A 17573-nucleotide genomic window follows, 5' to 3' on the forward strand; every position below is an offset into this window, starting at 1 on the left:
GTTCGGTTTTTGGGCGATCTCAGAGCCAACGAGAGTGGAAATGGAACACGCGAAACTTGATCCGAGCAGAGCGCTCGAGAGCAGTCAAATGGAAAACGCTATCAGTTTCTGCCAACAACGTCTTGGCCTTTTATATATTTACAGATGGCTTTCGCTGCTAAATGTTTAATGTTATACTGAATTTATCGACGTATTACTTTTAAAAAATATATATTAATAATTTTAATATTTTTTCCTTAAAGGGAGTATGAACTAAATCGAAAAACCGTCCGCTAACACGCGCTTTGTAACTATAACGTAACTAGCGCCAATCATCCCTAGCTTCTGATAAACCTGGTGACAGAAATCCCTTTAAGACATCCAAATAACTGTTCGAGTTACGAAGGCAGCGACTCTAAATACTGGATGTACGTTTTGTAAGAATACATGATGCCCCTAGGAATAAAGGAGGTAAACGAATCAGACTGCGTGAGGGGGGATGAATATTCAACGCGCAGAGGGGGGAGACTGATACGCCTAGCCCTCTTCATTCCTGGCGGATAATGTATTACGCCAATCTTGCAATTCACCGTCGTGTTTCGTTTAATCAGTAAAGGGCATGAATTTAATTAAGCCATGAATATTTACCGCTATTTAAAAGCTTAAAGGCCGACTACATAAATCTTCGGTTTACTCTGGCTTTCACTGGAAGTAGGCTTACTGCTATACACGTGTGCCATGCAGTCAGCCTACTTCCAGTGAGAGAAAGAGTAAACCGAAGATTTATGTAGTCGGCCTTAAAGGGGGGGGGGGGCTATTTTCGCGCCTCAATAATAGCCTTAAAGCAAGTGTCGGCTCTAGGTGAAGTAGCTCTTTTTTCAACAGATGTCGCTAGCGTCGAAATAAAAACAAGCTGCTGAAGCTACATTTTGACCCAAAAGGCGGGACATAAAAGTATGCTTCGCGTTGATTGGCTCGTTTGTAAATTTGTCAATAACTTCAATTATAGTAATTGTTTACAATATATTTTATATGGGATATATATTTTAGGTTAAAGTTCACTAAGCAGAGTAAAAGTGGTTTAAATATAATACTCTATAATGGCTCTCTGACGACGTTATTGTTTCGCTATTTAGAATTTTAGCTTCCGTTCCCATTAATAGATGGCTCCACGCTCTCCATGAAAGTCATTTTTTTTCGAAGATTCGGATAGATTCCTGGCCATCTCTAATAACAGGGAGCCTTTTCATAATACAAATGGCAATGATAGAGCCGACAGTTGCTTTAAGTCTCGTCTCCAAAGAAGATATTACACCTGTGAGGTTTTTGCGTTCACAATTTTAAATTATCTTTAGGGAGAAAACGATTCTGGGTTTCTTAACTTCATTTTCGAGGTGTACTTCATAGCCGAGTCCCTGCTTTTCAATTAGATATGGCGACAGAATTACACTCCGATAAACGGTTTGGTTGACACCATTGGAAATGGTAGAGAAGGCATTGGATATCTGCAAACTGACTCTTAGGGTATAGAGGGAGAGTATATAGAGAGCTTTTCGCTTAACTTCGTCGGTTCTAGGAATGAGCCCTCTATTTGGTGGGCTTTAAAGCGTAATTTTAAAATTAAATTCATATTAAATTAAAATTAAAAATTAAATTCATATTAAATTAAAATTAAAAATTAAATTCATATTAAATTAAAATTAAAAATTAAATTCATATTAAATTAAAATTAAAAATTAAATTCATATTAAATTAAAATTAAAAATTAAATTCATATTAAATTAAAATTAAAAATTAAATTGATATTAAATTAAAATTAAAAATTAAATTGATATTAAATTAAAATTAAAAATTAAATTGATATTAAATTAAAATTAAAAATTAAATTAATATTAAATTAAAATTAAAAATTAAATTCATATTAAATTAAAATTAAAAATTAAATTCATATTAAATTAAAATTAAAAATTAAATTCATATTAAATTAAAATTAAAAATTAAATTCATATTAAATTAAAATTAAAAATTAAATTCATATTAAATTAAAATTAAAAATTAAATTCATATTAAATTAAAATTAAAAATTTAATTAAAATAGTAATAAAATATTACAACCGTGCTTTCCTCGTCATATTTTCGTTTTAACTTTCACAAATATAGATGGCGACTTAAGCGCCAGACTTTATTTAGCTTTTTGCCATCTTGTTTTCCAGGTTCAATCCACCGCTACTATTTACAATCAAAAGCTAGTCATACTACGTCACATAGTTATATGACCTTGGGAGAAGCAACCTAGGCTATTCTTGCTGAATACTCACGGGTTAAATACATTCATGATAACGAGGTGGAGATTTTGGATGGCCTACAGAAGAAACGTCGTAATATTTATTTTGGTCCAGTGAGTATGGCTTTGACTGTACGAAATTTCACCCCCTCCCCTCAAAGGACCTTTCCGTAGCCTAGCACCCCCCCCCCCCCAATGGTTTGGTCATTTATATTTTCGATGTGAAACGGTTATATCAACAAGCAAAACTAGCTTGTTTAAATAGCGATGACCTGATCCGCTTCCACCCGCGTAGAATCGCCATATAGTATTTTTCAATAAAAATAAACTGGGAATATTGCTTGCCAAGACCATTCCTGTAAGAAAATTGTAAATTTAAAGCTAGGCCGAAAACGAAAATAGACCCGCAACTTCGGACGGAAAACCAATCTAAAGCCAAGCCGTATTTTACATTTTTTATTCCCTTCAATTCCGAGTTTTCAATTTATACCGGCCTTAAAGAAAATCCAGGATTTTTAGAGATATTTCAGGTACAGACCGGACCGGGTATAGAAAATGGCATTGCCAACTGGGTTTTCACTTCCATTGAAATGGACTGATAGCGTGCGGGGTCAATTTCATTTGGCCACTAGATAAAACGCTTAACTTTCATCACGAGTGAGCGCCTGGGAAATTAAAATAAAATAAATAAAACCATAACCATCTCATTGCGTTTGTTTCATTTCATCATTGCTGATTTGATTTGGTTTAGGGGGAAGGAACTTGCGTGAGAAGGATTGGGAGCAACGCTAACATGTCGCTCTACCCAGACCCAGACGCCGCCGATGTTTTCTCGGCGCGCCGCCGCCGGTTTATAATATTTATCAACAGGGTTACCAGATTTTCCGTTGATTTCTTTGCAGCTTCAATAAAAATGTAGTTCTTTCTTTATCACATTTCAATTATTACTTTGATATAAAAGACAGTTTATTTTCTAGGTGTTTGCGCGAACGTCTTCCGCCGCCGCCGTTAAATTTTGGTTCAACGCCGCCGCCGATAAAAAAATGGCGCCGATGGAAAATCACCGAATCGCCGTCGCCGGTCAAAATATCGCGGCATCAGGGTCTAGTTCTACATAGAGCCTAGCGCCGCCGTCGCCGATATTTTCTCTGGCGCCGAACAGCCGCCACCGAGTCATTTACTTTTTGGCGCGCCGCCGCCGCTAAATTTTGATCCCACCGCTGAATTATTTTTTTAGATTTTCTACGTAACTTTTCCCTTCCAAAACATATTTTGCCTCGCCGCCGCCGACCCGAATCAAATCGGCGCTATGCTCTAGGTCTACCTCCTTTCGGTTCGTGCTTTAGCTAGATTCAGTTCAGTTCTGTCCGCTTTGGTGACTCATTTTATTCCTACTTCGTTTAATTTGGTAATTTTACGAAGTTTAGACAAATGTAATATTTTTGTTACCTATTTATTATTTTATTTACTTTATGAGGTTTTTTTTGAATAGACGCTTGAATAAATCATCATCAAGGAAATGGGCAAGAAATAATATTTACGAGAGTCAGCACCGGCAAATTACTATTTATGAAGTGCTTGTTAAAATAACGGAAACCTTTCACCTGTACGGTGTGCGTCGAGTGTTTAATTTTAATAAGGTAGAGTTTTTAGACATATTAAGGCTTAGCAGAATTACAACGTTCTATTTTCGGGTGAAAAGTTTCCATTACTTCGAAAAGCATTACTTCTTGGCGATTTCCTTGAAGATGTTTTATTGCTCAGAAAATCGATCCGTGTCCCATTGGGGCTATAGAGAGCAGATTGAGGAGAGAATCGCTTTTTACATTGGGAGTTTGCTCGTAAAGAGAGCAACTAATTACTTGCTTCCTGCCAGTGGCGTCGCTAGGGTGTTTTAGGCGGCGCTTGAGCCACCTTAAAAATTTCTGAAGCGCCACCTAAAATTTCAGAAAAGCGCCTCCTAAAATTCAGAATCTTTCCAATTCACTGGGCGAAAAGTTTCTTCAAAATAAAAATGGGCTTTATAAAGCTTTTAGGGAGTCCCATATCACTCAAAGAGACGCCCCTGACCCAGTGGCGGCGCCAGGATATTACTATGGGTAGGCTACTTAATTCTTTAATTTGCCCCCCCCCCCCCTTTACATACAATAACTAAACAAAACTGTGACAAAACCGGTTTATTTTTAATAATTTACAAAAGAAATATACATCGACTGTTTAAATGAACTCGGAAGTTATTTATTTTAGTCGATGAGCATAACAATGCACATATGTTATGGGCAACATGCCCCAACAGCATTCTCCATTTTCACTTACAATTGTTGCAAAAACACTTGCCAGTTACCACGCTTTATTTTAACTATATTTTGGAAATTGGGACTCTGAGAGTCGGAAAACCGCGCAATTTATCATCTGTCTAACGATGCAACACTTTTTGAAGTAGCTAGTTTAGCAACTACAACGAATCAAGGGTGCGTTCGAAAAAATATTAGAAATCACTGTTCAGTGTTCGCAACTTAAAAACAGCAGGCTTATAATTCGGATTTTGATATTTCTAGTTTCGCAAATCATTTTAGGGGGCTGTTCGGGGCCCCTTTATCTAGATTTGGGGCCCCTACAAGCGAAATAAAAGTAGGCTGTAGCCTGCGTAGCCTACCCCTCGCGCCGCCACTGCCCTGACCAGTGCTTATGGCTAAAGCGCCACCAGTTTTGAAATCCTGGTGACGCCACTGCTTTCTGCTGCTTTAAGGTTAGTGACGGAGTAATGTAATTGGATGCAAGCTTTCATTTTAAAGACCCATTTTTGGGGAGAAAATGGATTCGGTCGAGTAAAATAAAAATGTTTTATTACAGTAAAATCGTCATAATTCGCTCAATTCAGAATTTATTTATTTGGAAATTTTGTGGAAAATTAACTTGATTGATTTTTGAAAGAAGCAGCTCTATAACGTCGTGCGTAATTTAAATTTTGGTCACAAGTATCGCCGCCAAGCGACCGAGTTTTAAATTGAATATATGAAAGCTGTCTGCTCGTTCAAAATTATGTCTGCACAACAGCTGAAAGTGCCAACCGAAAAACATTGAAATTCGAAGGTCGTTTACTATTTCTTCACATATTTAGTTGACGGATATTAAATATAGATCGCGCTATATTTCCTAAGCTCTAAATTTATTATCTAGTTTAATCTTAATACAAAAATGTCGTCTAAATGCTACTCCGAAAAACACGGCGTTTATCTTCGGAAATCGCTCACGCTTGCTCTCTATCGTAACGATGACATCAGACGTAAAATTCCCTCGATTTATTTATTTTTATTATTTTATCCTCTTAATCATTTCTATTGTAAATATCAGAAGTATATAATACACTTCCGCAACTATTGCGATTTTCGCCATCTGTAACTATTTTTAAAGTCACTGGCGATAGTGTTTATTTGACCACCTAGCGTTCGGTGGAAAAATCAATTGTTTTAATGAGAAGCTGAGCCCAAATAACGCGCTTAATTAGAAAGATTTCTAAGCGGTAGCAGTGGCAAACACGGTTTAATTCTTATTTATGGTCTGGCTTCGAAAGCGAGCGAACAGGAGAGCGCGATCGGCATATTAATGAAATGAAGTCGCCCGCTATCTGACGAAATAAATCTCTCCCTTTATTTTTAGCCGAGGCTTAACTTGAAAAACGCGAGACTTATTAATGAAATTAGAAGGCTTGAACTACCACCCATCAACCGTTTCAAAATAACGCTACCTTCGAGTCTTTCAAGAGATCTATGTATTGTTTCAACTTGGCTAGCGAACGCAGTTGGCCTCGTATGAATTCATTAAAGGCTGGTTTTCTCTAAAGGAAACTTCGGTCAAAACCTTTTCCGTTAGGCCTAACGTAAGTTTTTTGCGTCTTTGTTTTTTGCCGTAGTGAAAAGCAACTTTAAACGGCGAACAAAAGTGGCGAAGGGAAAACTAAAAGGCAGAACCTTTTCATACCACATAGTGACAATGAAGCTAGTAAAATTGCATTGCAAGGCAGCGCCACAAACGGACTTTCTTGGAACTAGGTCATGCCACGTGTAGTTAAATACACGTAAATGGAATTTATTTTCTATCTATATTAGCAAAAAGGGTATAATCATCATGAATGTATTCATTTCTTCCATGAATATCGAACTGCAGGAGGTAGTCTAGCCTCAGTCGCTAGGATCGGAGGTGCTTAGATATTATGACGCACCGCCACTCAAAAATTGTATTGAAGGGCAACGATAATAATAATAATAATAATCAGCTAGGCTAATACCCAAGGCACCACCTTAGGCCTAAGTCATCGAGCGACTTTTAAAGCCATTTAAAGGGAATATAACCTGCAAAGCAATCTTTATGGAAGGCCCCTTCAATTTTTCCAACCACCCTGTACAGTGGCGCCAAACATTTTTAAAGCCAAAGGCAAGAGCGGCCGGAGCTGCAACCGTTGGTGTTCCACACCAAATACCTGAGGTTATATTCCCTTTAATTCAGGTGGCCGGGTTACAATGTGTAGGAGGGTGGTGGCAAGCCCTGCAAGCCACGCGAGCCAACCTCAACAAGTTTTGAAACTTGACTAGTTTTCAGTGCCAAGGCTTAGTGCGAAATTTAGTTTCTAAAATTTTAATACACCTCTTTTTGATTGAACGAAAATAGGTAAAAATTTAATAATCAATTCCTCTATTTATGATTATCAAGTAATTTGGTAAAATTACAGGTATTTTTCTAAGAATAACGGGTCATTTTCTTCGCCGGTTAAATCACGCCATCCCGGAAACGTTTTGTGGATCGAGTCAACGACAAACGCTGTTCTCCTGATTGGATTAAGTGATTACGTAAATGCAGAAAGGCACCGGCCATCTTAGCCCCAGATGGTAGAAAGGGTCATGATAAAGGCTTAGAACTTAGGAAATAATATAGCGCCATCTGCCTTAATTATGTGAAGAAATAGCAGACGACTTTTGAATTTCAATGTTTTTCGGTTGAAAATTTCCGCTGTTGCGCAGAGATAATTTTGAACGAGTAGACAGCTTTCATATATTCAATTTAAAACTCGGCCGGTAGGCGGCGATACATATGACCAAAATTTTAACTACGCCCGAAGCCTATAGTTCGATATTCATGGTTGAAATGAATACATTAATGTAAATATTTATATTTTCTACAATTATAAAAACAATTTAAAACACTATTTCAAGCGATGTTTATAAACTAATAACAAAATTAAACTCAGGAAAAATTCGGCGCGAAAACAAACAGGAATCGCATTTATATTTTTCGAAATTTTTAGTTTTATTTAAAAATTGCTCGTTTCAAATTGTTGGAGAAAATTTGTTGAGGGGAGTCGGAAATAAAAGAGCGTATATGTTTTGAAAATCGGAAGTAGTAACTGTAGTATAATTTTATATCCACATTTCACCCACAGCACTCATTTCTAATTTTAAACTATGATAGTAGTTTTCCACCCAATTTTACGCACTGAGTTGTTTAGTAGAAAGAATCTTCTTTAAACGAATCATAGTTCTCTAAGCTCGGAGGAACGCCGGCGGGTAAGGCGGACTAGTTCGATGTTTGCAAAAGGCAGTAGGAATAGATGCTCCTACAGACTTTTCACTCTAAAAGTCACTAAACAGCGTTCCTAGCGGCATAAACGTTAAATTTCTATACATTCTATGGAATACCGTTTAAAGATCTATTCCATGGGATTTTGCCATTAAATGTCAATGAAAATAATTAGAAATTCTGGAGAAAAAGCTCCGCTACAATAAAATATTTCAACGTAGATTCATATCAGTGAGGAATATTGATATTTTTCAATGAAAAGGATGTATACGAAAATTATGAGACGGATATTTGGTGCTAAGCCTTGGTCATAAAAACGGTTATGTAGTGTTCAAAGAAAATTTTAATATTACACGCCGTTATTAATGACAATCGACATATTTTGTCTTTGTAGAGGCACGGCCAACATTGATCTCTCGCGCTACAGCGGCCATCTCATTCGTTGACGTTTCTGTGATAACCTATGAGCAAAAGATGTGTATGACGTGAGCGCCCCTAGTGGATTATTATTTTTAGAATACTTTTTACACTGAAGGCAATATAAAAACCGAGCGTGGCGCTGAACTCCTACACGTTATAGTACAGTTTATAGGGGGAAAATCCTTGCTCGCGGAATTTCGACGAATGTGTTGGCCGCTGTAGCGCGAACAGCGCGTGATCAAAGTTGGCCGTGGTAGAGGTATTCTTTACAAAAATGATAATTTTCTTCGCCGGTTAACGCTCTAACTTTTGGTGGAATGAACGAAAAAACGCAAAGTGTGTTGCAAACTTGTTTCGATAACTTTGTCGTCCAACTAAGTCGGGCTAAAATGTTGGCTGATATAAATGGGCCTAAATGAGTTCCCGCGGCTACCGAATGTGACCAACAAATTGCGCAATTTAATCGGGCCACAGATGGCGTGGCAAAGTTAGTTCGTGCAAAATCCTTTTATACGTGACTTCGACGGGCGAGGGCTGCCTTTTATTTCGTTTTTGCTACTCTGGGCCTTTCTCCTTCTGAAACATTCGGGCTTCCCTTTTAGCTGTTAAGTTTTATTGAGGGTGAAGGTTTTTCTGTCTGTGGTTGATATAGCTTCCTTCTTTGCCCGTTCAATGAAAGTAAAGGAGTCTCTAAATAAGGGCTAGGCCTTGTCGCGCCTTTTTCTTTTAAGCCTCGGTTATATTAACTCAATGTTTGCCCGGATTGAGTGCGGTTGCGGAGGTGGCCTTCCCAGCGCGCTACTTTTCCTTGACTTGAAAGCTTCCCGATGTTTAAAAGTCACTGTTTCGAATTTATTTGCGGACGGCTTTAAATATAAATGACGCCCCGCGAAGCCAAAAATGCTGGGCTTCGACCGTTGGCGTTGCACCTAACCCCATCTAATGAATAAAATGGTAAAAGCACATTTTCCATTCGTAGATGTTATTCACTACAGATGGCGCTATATTAATAAGTTGACAAAGAGAGAGACGCAAAAATTATCCACTATCCTGTATATAGCGGGTGGATACTTTTCGCTTGTTCTGGGATTTCGGAGTAGGGTAAGAAGAGTGACCATGTGACGTCATTTTACTCCGATAGTTCGATAGTTTTTCCAAAATGACTACCTTTGCCATTTTAGTAGATAAATTCTTTATAAACAGACGATTCTATCAGTTTACTCTCTTTACAACTGGGTCATTCCACGTCAAATCGACAACTTATGCAACCATGGGTCGGCCGATTAAAATAAAATTTAAACCACCTTAACTAGGGACAAAATCACAGGGAAATTTTAATTTTTGGCGAAATCGATGCAGCAGTTGCGTAACTAGAGCCCTTCGAAAATAAGTCAAACTCTTGAAAATTCATTTTCGCACCCTCCAATATTTTTGTATAATAAATTGAAGAATATTACGATGATTACAATGAAACTCTCGATGTTAGGGTTACGCGTAGCGCTTATTTCGAAAACATTAATGTTTTTTTTCTAAATCTTACCGTTTTATATTAGTAAGTTAAAACTTCGGGATTTTTAATCAACGGGGGGTCATTTTTGACGGCCAATTTCGTTATGAGAACAAACTTCGATTATAGATTTTAAACATTCATAAAAACGCGCTTAAAATAAGCTTTAATTTGATGTTTAATACCATTTGTCTGAACTATTTCTAATTGGCGAAACGAGAGATTCATAGTAATCATCGAAATATTCTTCAATTTATTCAAAATGTTTGAGGGTGTGAAAATTAACTTTTCAAGAGTTTGAAAAAGTGACTTATTTTCGAATGACTCTAGTTACGCAACCGCTGCATCGATTTCGCCAAAAATGTAAATTATTCCATGATTTGGTACCTAGCTTAGGTGGTTTAAATTTCATTTGAATCGGCCGACCCGTGGTTGCAGAGTAATTATCTCCACCAGAACCGGCGAATATTTTAATTTAGCGTAAATGGTGTACTCCTTTTGTTCCAGAACAAACGAAACGTATCCACCAAATGCGAACTATTTTTTCGCCGCTAGGTGCTAGACAATAATTTCTCAAAGCGTAAAGAGCATTGTCGAAGTAAAGCGTTTGTTCTAGACAGATTAAGAAACTAATGAACTCATCAACGCGAAATTTACAGATTTTTAGCCCTCTGATCAAGTTGTTTAAGCAATTTGGCAGACTAATATTTATTTTGGTAAAGAAGTACACGCGACGACTGAAATCTGTGTTTGAACAGTACTACATCAGATTAGCTGAAGTAGCCTACTAGTCGGGAATTTCGTCATCTTGTAGTCTACTTTACCGACACGATACTCAGGCTCAGTGAATATTTTCCTGGTTGCATCGATTCAGGATGACGTCATTGGGGTTTTTGTGCGAAGCCCTATTTTTAAGTAGTGCTTTGGTTCATTTAAATCAAGGTTATATTGAAATAAATTATTACAATACCATACAATGTTTATGCTTCAATAATTAACTTGGATACCGAGATGAATTTTAACCTTTGAAAACTTACAGTAGCTACTTTTATTCTATTAACTAGCCCTAATATTAGGGTTAATATGTGTTCCATTTTGGATGCAAATCTTCAGGATTTAAGTAGACAATCGGAAAACTTTTTGGATTGAAACTAACCTCACGCTCTTCCTGTATGCTCCTTCCCTTAAGAGTCAATCAAATCAGCCTAGTATCTCATTGGTTCCCTAAGACGTACGTCTTCCAACGCACGCCGGGGATGTTGTTCTATTTAAAAAATATTTCAATGCATTTTAAAAATACTCTGTTAAGAAATTTAGTTTCACATATTTCTTTAATGAAATTAACCAATTTCACATATTTCTTAATGAAATTAACCAGTTTCACATCTTTCATAATGAAATTAACCAGTTTCACATATTTCCTAATGAAATTAACCAGTTTCACATAATTCTTAATGAAATTAACAAGTTTCACATATTTCTTAATGAAATTAACCAGTTTCACATATTTCCTAATGAAATTAACCAGTTTCACATATTTCTTAATGAAATTAACCAGTTTCACTTATTTATTAATGAAATTAACCAGTTTCACTTATTTATTAATGAAATTAACCAGTTTCACTTATTTATTAATGAAATTAACCAGTTTCACTTATTTATTAATGAAATTAACCAGTTTCACTTATTTATTAATGAAATTAACCAGTTTCACAAACAAAAACATAAGTACTAAAGGTTTTGCCATCTAATCCCGGAATCAATTACTATCGTTAAATAGTTTAAAAAACTATATACCATGGTCCTTTTATCGAGAGGTTGGCGCACTCCCAAATTTTAGCGGAAATCGTTCGTCAATTTCACTTAAGAAAATATTTACTATATTGTTTTGTGCCATTTATGCTGGTACGCATAACTATATATTATTTTATGACACAATAATTATTTGTTATAATAATATTTAAACAGTTTATATAATGTATTAAAATTTTAAGATTTTTTAGATTCGTAGTCTACAGAATTTATTGTGTGCTTGCTCGTAGCGTCGTAGGCATACGTCATAAATAAGTCCCGCCTTGAAACGGCCGCCATGACATTAAATCCACGTCACAGATCACGAGGCAAAACGACACAGGATTCTGCGAAATAATCACGTGACCTCCATGGGCGTCTTAATGTCATGGCCGACCTATACGCGTTACCATGGCAACGAACACAAGCCACACCCACGAGCAAGCTACCAATTCAGTCTACCATAATTTACGTGCTGAAAATCATACTATTTCCACTAGTGGTCGTTAATAATATACTTTCCTATCTATATACACCCTTTTCGCTCAGTATGTTGTGACGAAGGAATTGCACGATTTCGTTATATAGCTACGCTGACCTCTCCATAAAAAGACACTGATTAAACTATTACCCAAATAGCGCTCTGAAGTCTTGACAAAAGGCTAATTATTTAAAATGAATAAATACACTCGGTAACGACTAAACCGTTCAGCGAAACAACTCAAATTGGAGAAAATCTTTTGAAAGCCTCGTTTATAAATGTGACAATAACGGTAAACATTCTTTGTTAAGAAAACGCTACATTGTTTAATAGTACAATGGTTTAAGCAGTCGACGTTATAAACGTTAAATTAACGTTTAGGCGGACGTTTCTTCGAAGTAACTTGGCAGTACAATCGAAAGTTCCCGGGTTTACCTGTCTACGGGTATTATTCGTAATAACGGCGACTTAAGACTGTCCTAAGACCGCACGCTGAGTGTAAACTTCGAGTCTATAGGTAAGGCGAGGCTTAGCGTACACTTTCCGCTGGTCAAAATAGGCCACGAAACTCAAGGGGCCCCCGTGGCTTTTGATTCGAAATTCTAATAAGCCTTGGCTAAACTTATTAGGCGGGGTAAGTAACGCCCCCCACTTCCGGCCTGTATCGTTTTGAATTCGTAATTAAGGGACCCTTAAAATATAGCGCCGTTCGGCAAAATTAATATCTTTAAAGAACGGTATATTTAAGCGGAAGTTTGGGCTCAGTTAGAGCCCTAATCAGTTTCGCGGGAAAAAGGCTTTCATAAATTACGGGTGTCTCGCGTGAAAAATAGGTTGTTCGATCGAATAACGAGCGCATAATCTGATTAATGAGCTAGACAATCAATTAACTCGGGATGTATTGGAAAAACGCGAGAATTTCTCGTGTTTTCGCAATCGAATAATTTATTTCGATCGAACGGTTTTGTCTGCAAAAGATTTTTGGTGTTTGACTATAAAAGGATTTTTATAGTCGTGTTTTCAATTATGTTGCGACACAATTGACCTTTTCAGTTTACGTAGAACCACGTAGCGGCCAACGTGAGAAGTTCACAAACTGCTGTTTTATCATCTGATAAGCAGACGATAATTATAAAACACAAGGCGTCTGCTAAGCAGACTAAACTCCTGAAGTCTATTGTCACGATGGCCGCTACGTGGCTATACGTAAACTGAAAAGGCTAATTGCGCCAGGTAGTCGATAAGCGCCCCTAACGGGAAAATGCGTAAATTTAAAACTAATTATCCCGGGCCCTAGGTAGCTAACACAACTATACGACACTTAATTATAACTGTATGATATTGCTCTTCAAAGGTTTTTGGTAAAAATTGAAGTAATAACACTGCTCTTCAAATGTTTCGTTGTTCTTAAAGTAGTATTGCTTAGAACTGGTTTTAGTAAAAATATTATGGCTTAGATCTGGTTTTAGTCAAAAATCGAGTTAACAATACTGCTCTGCAAAGGTTTTATTTTAGTCAAAAATGGAGGTCACAACACTGCTCTGCAAAGGTTTTGTTTTAGTCAAAAATCGAGTTAACAATACTGCTCTGCAAAGTTTTTGTTTTAGTCAAAAATGGAGATAACAATACTGCACTGCAAAGGTTTTGTTTTAGTCAAAAATGGAGATAACAATACTGCACTGCAAAGGTTTTGTTTTAGTCAAAAATGGAGATAACAATACTGCACTGCAAAGGTTTTGTTTTAGTCAAAAATAGAGGTAACAATACTGCTCTGCAAAGGTTTTGTTTTAGTCAAAAATCAAGTTAACAATACTGCTCTGCAAAGGTTTTGTTTTAGTCAAAAATGGAGGTAACAATACTGCTCTGCAAAGGTTTTGTTTTAGTCAAAAATCGAGTTAACAACACTGCTCTGCAAAGTTTTTGTTTTAGTCAAAAATGGAGATAACAATACTGCACTGCAAAGGTTTTGTTTTAGTCAAAAATGGAGATAACAATACTGCACTGCAAAGGTTTTGTTTTAGTCAAAAATAGAGGTAACAATACTGCTCTGCAAAGGTTTTGTTTTAGTCAAAAATGGAGGTAACAATACTGCTCTGCATAGGTTTGGTTTTAGTCAAAAATGGAGGTAACAATACTGCTCTGCAAAGGTTTTGTTTTAGTCAAAAATGGAGATAACAATACTGCACTGCAAAGGTTTTGTTTTAGTCAAAAATGGAGATAACAATACTGCACTGCAAAGGTTTTGTTTTAGTCAAAAATAGAGGTAACAATACTGCTCTGCAAAGGTTTTGTTTTAGTCAAAAATGGAGGTAACAATACTGCTCTGCATAGGTTTGGTTTTAGTCAAAAATGGAGGTAACAATACTGCTCTGCAAAGGTTTTGTTTTAGTCAAAAATGGAGGCAACAATACTGCTCTGCAAAGGTTTTGTTTTAGCCAAAAATGGAGGTAACAATACTGCACTGCAAAGGTTTGGTTTTAGTCAAAAATGGAGGTAACAATACTGCACTGCAAAGGTTTTGTTTTAGCCAAAAATGGAGGTAACAATACTGCACTGCAAAGGTTTGGTTTTAGTCAAAAATGGAGGTAACAATACTGCACTGCAAAGGTTTTGTTTTAGTCAAAAATGGAGATAACAATACTGCACTGCAAAGGTTTTGTTTTAGTCAAAAATGGAGATAACAATACTGCACTGCAAAGGTTTTGTTTTAGTCAAAAATAGAGGTAACAATACTGCTCTGCAAAGGTTTTGTTTTAGTCAAAAATGGAGGTAACAATACTGCTCTGCATAGGTTTTGTTTTAGTCAAAAATGGAGGCAACAATACTGCTCTGCAAAGGTTTTGTTTTAGCCAAAAATGGAGGTAACAATACTGCACTGCAAAGGTTTGGTTTTAGTCAAAAATGGAGGTAACAATACTGCTCTGCAAAGGTTTTGTTTTAGCCAAAAATGGAGGTAACAATACTGCACTGCAAAGGTTTGGTTTTAGTCAAAAATGGAGGCAACAATACTGCTCTGCAAAGGTTTTGTTTTAGCCAAAAATGGAGGTAACAATACTGCACTGCAAAGGTTTGGTTTTAGTCAAAAATGGAGGTAACAATACTGCTCTGCAAAGGTTTTGTTTTAGCCAAAAATGGAGGTAACAATACTGCACTGCAAAGGTTTGGTTTTAGTCAAAAATGGAGGTAACAATACTGCACTGCAAAGGTTTTGTTTTAGTCAAAAATGGAGATAACAATACTGCACTGCAAAAGTTTTGTTTTAGTCAAAAATGGAGATAACAATACTGCACTGCAAAGGTTTTGTTTTAGTCAAAAATAGAGGTAACAATACTGCTCTGCAAAGGTTTTGTTTTAGTCAAAAATGGAGGTAACAATACTGCTCTGCATAGGTTTGGTTTTAGTCAAAAATGGAGGTAACAATACTGCTCTGCAAAGGTTTTGTTTTAGTCAAAAATGGAGGCAACAATACTGCTCTGCAAAGGTTTTGTTTTAGCCAAAAATGGAGGTAACAATATTTATCTGCAAAGGTTTTGTTTTAGCCAAAAATGGAGGTAACAATATTTATCTGCAAAGGTTTGGTTTTAGTCAAATACTCTTGCTTATAACGAATGCGTTAAATAGTTTTGCTTATAACTGGTTTTAGTCCGAACTGTTGTAAAAACACTACTTTTCGAAGGTTTTTGTTTCAGTAAAAATACTTTTGTTTAAGACAGTTGTAGTAAAAATATTTCCGCGAATGACACATTTTGTCAAAAATAATTTTCTTTTATGGCTGGTGTTTGTTATAATATCTTTCTTATGGCCGGTTTTTCGTAAAATATACTTCTTTTCATAATATTTCCACTTAGTTATAGTTTTGTATTGCCAAAATACTGATATTTTAGAGGGGATTTTGTTAGACATTCTTTCTTATAGCGATTATACGCGGATTTTGGTGTAAAGACTCCCTATTAGTTTTTATTTTGTTAAACATTTTTTATCGTACGTCGAGTGTTATCAACAAAGTTTTATCAAGACACTTATACCCGAGAAGGTTTCAACAAAATGCTTTTGCTCGAGAAGGTTTTAACAAAATGCTTTTGCTCGAGAAGGTTTTAACAAAATGCTTTTGCTCGAGAAGGTTTTAACAAAATGCTTCTACTTGAGAAGGTTTCATCGAAATTCTGCTCAAGAATGTTTTCACAAAACACTTCTGCTCGAGAAGGTTTTAGCAAAACAATTCTGTTCGATAAGGGTTTATCACAATACTTCTGTTCGAGACGGTTTAACAAATTTCTCCTTCTAGAGAAGGTTTTATCACATTAAAAAAACCAAGGTAAATTATCGTCTAATAATTCTACCCAAAACCTATCTATGAGAATTTTAAGATAACTTATTTTATGTACTTTATATAAGGATAGATACTTAATTAGGCAAAATTAGCGGCTTAGAAGATATTCGTAATAGCTTACGCTAATTATTTGATCTGCCGGGCGTATACGCGAGTCAATCGTTTGATTAGAACCCTCCAATTAGCAAAATACGAGATGCGGCAAAATTAGTGCAAAGGGGTGGGAGGGAAATTAGCCCGAACTGAGCTACGATTTACGACCCGGGAAATTTAGACAAAAACGCAGCTACGCGGTTATACTCCCCTTCAAATAGAAGCGCTACGTAATAGCGAAACTTCGCGAAACACGTAAAAGATGACTATTTAAAGGCTAAAATATCAGGGTTGAATAGAGCCAAGGTTTGTTTTATATTTACGAAATTTCGATTTGCAAAAGCGTTGGGTAAATAAACGCGGGCAAACGAGGCGTTCCGCGTTAGGCCTAACGTCGCCGTAATCCCGCGCGATCTAGGCGTCGCGTTGGGTAAGGTTGTTAACCTCGCGCGTAAAAGCCAGGGAAATAAAAGGCTCACCTCTAGAGGAATGGCTCAGTTGTAAAGACAGAATATCCGGGTCCTGGTTGCGACTCGAAGCCAGGGACGACCTTTTGGAGCGTTTCTCCGTTTGCAGCGACTCGCTGTTGCGTTCGCTCAACGCCGAAGCGCGCGATGTCCGAGCCGCCTCGTCCATGTTGTTTCTAGGCCGCCTTTCAGAGCCGTTTTCGCGGCTACTCGTCGGTGGCCGGTGCGGATTCAAACGCCACTCTATGCCCCCTGCCATTGCGCCTCGCTTTGACGGAGCCTCCGCTCGGCTCGAATGCACTTCCACGAAGCACGAGCCCGCCCGAGGACCCGTTTCTTTTCTAAGCCTACTATCGATTCGATTTCCCGGACGCCCCGAGACTTAGCCTTTCCTTCGTATCTCTCCCCGCTCTTCCGCCACTAATTGTACAGGATGTTTGTTACCCGATGTTACTCTGGCAATTGAAAGAACGACCGCCTGTCGACTTTCTATCGCTTAGCTCAGTCATTATATCTAAATTTTACACTTAGTGTAATTTCCAATCTTATCACTTACTTGGTCATATATCTTATCACTTACTTGGTCATATATCTTATCACTTACTTGGTCATATATCTTATCACTTACTTGGTCATATATCTTATCA

At 37.0% G+C, this 17573-nt stretch overlaps 1 protein-coding gene across 1 annotated transcript in view; it reads right to left on the reverse strand.

Annotated features, from left to right (window-relative positions):
* Positions 1-17185, reverse strand: part of LOC149921370 (uncharacterized) — a 103841-nt gene extending 86656 nt beyond the window's left edge. Inside the window, exon 1 of the mRNA XM_090162165.1 lies at positions 16939-17185. Within this exon, the coding sequence (XP_090018291.1) occupies positions 16939-17185 (247 nt within the window). The remainder of the gene's footprint in view (positions 1-16938) is intronic.
* Positions 17186-17573: the final 388 nt, after the last annotated feature.

The sequence above is a fragment of the Leiobunum rupestre genome, chromosome 11 (assembly GCF_980474605.1).
Source record: "Leiobunum rupestre chromosome 11, qqLeiRupe1.1.hap1, whole genome shotgun sequence".
NCBI lineage: Eukaryota > Metazoa > Arthropoda > Arachnida > Opiliones > Sclerosomatidae > Leiobunum > Leiobunum rupestre.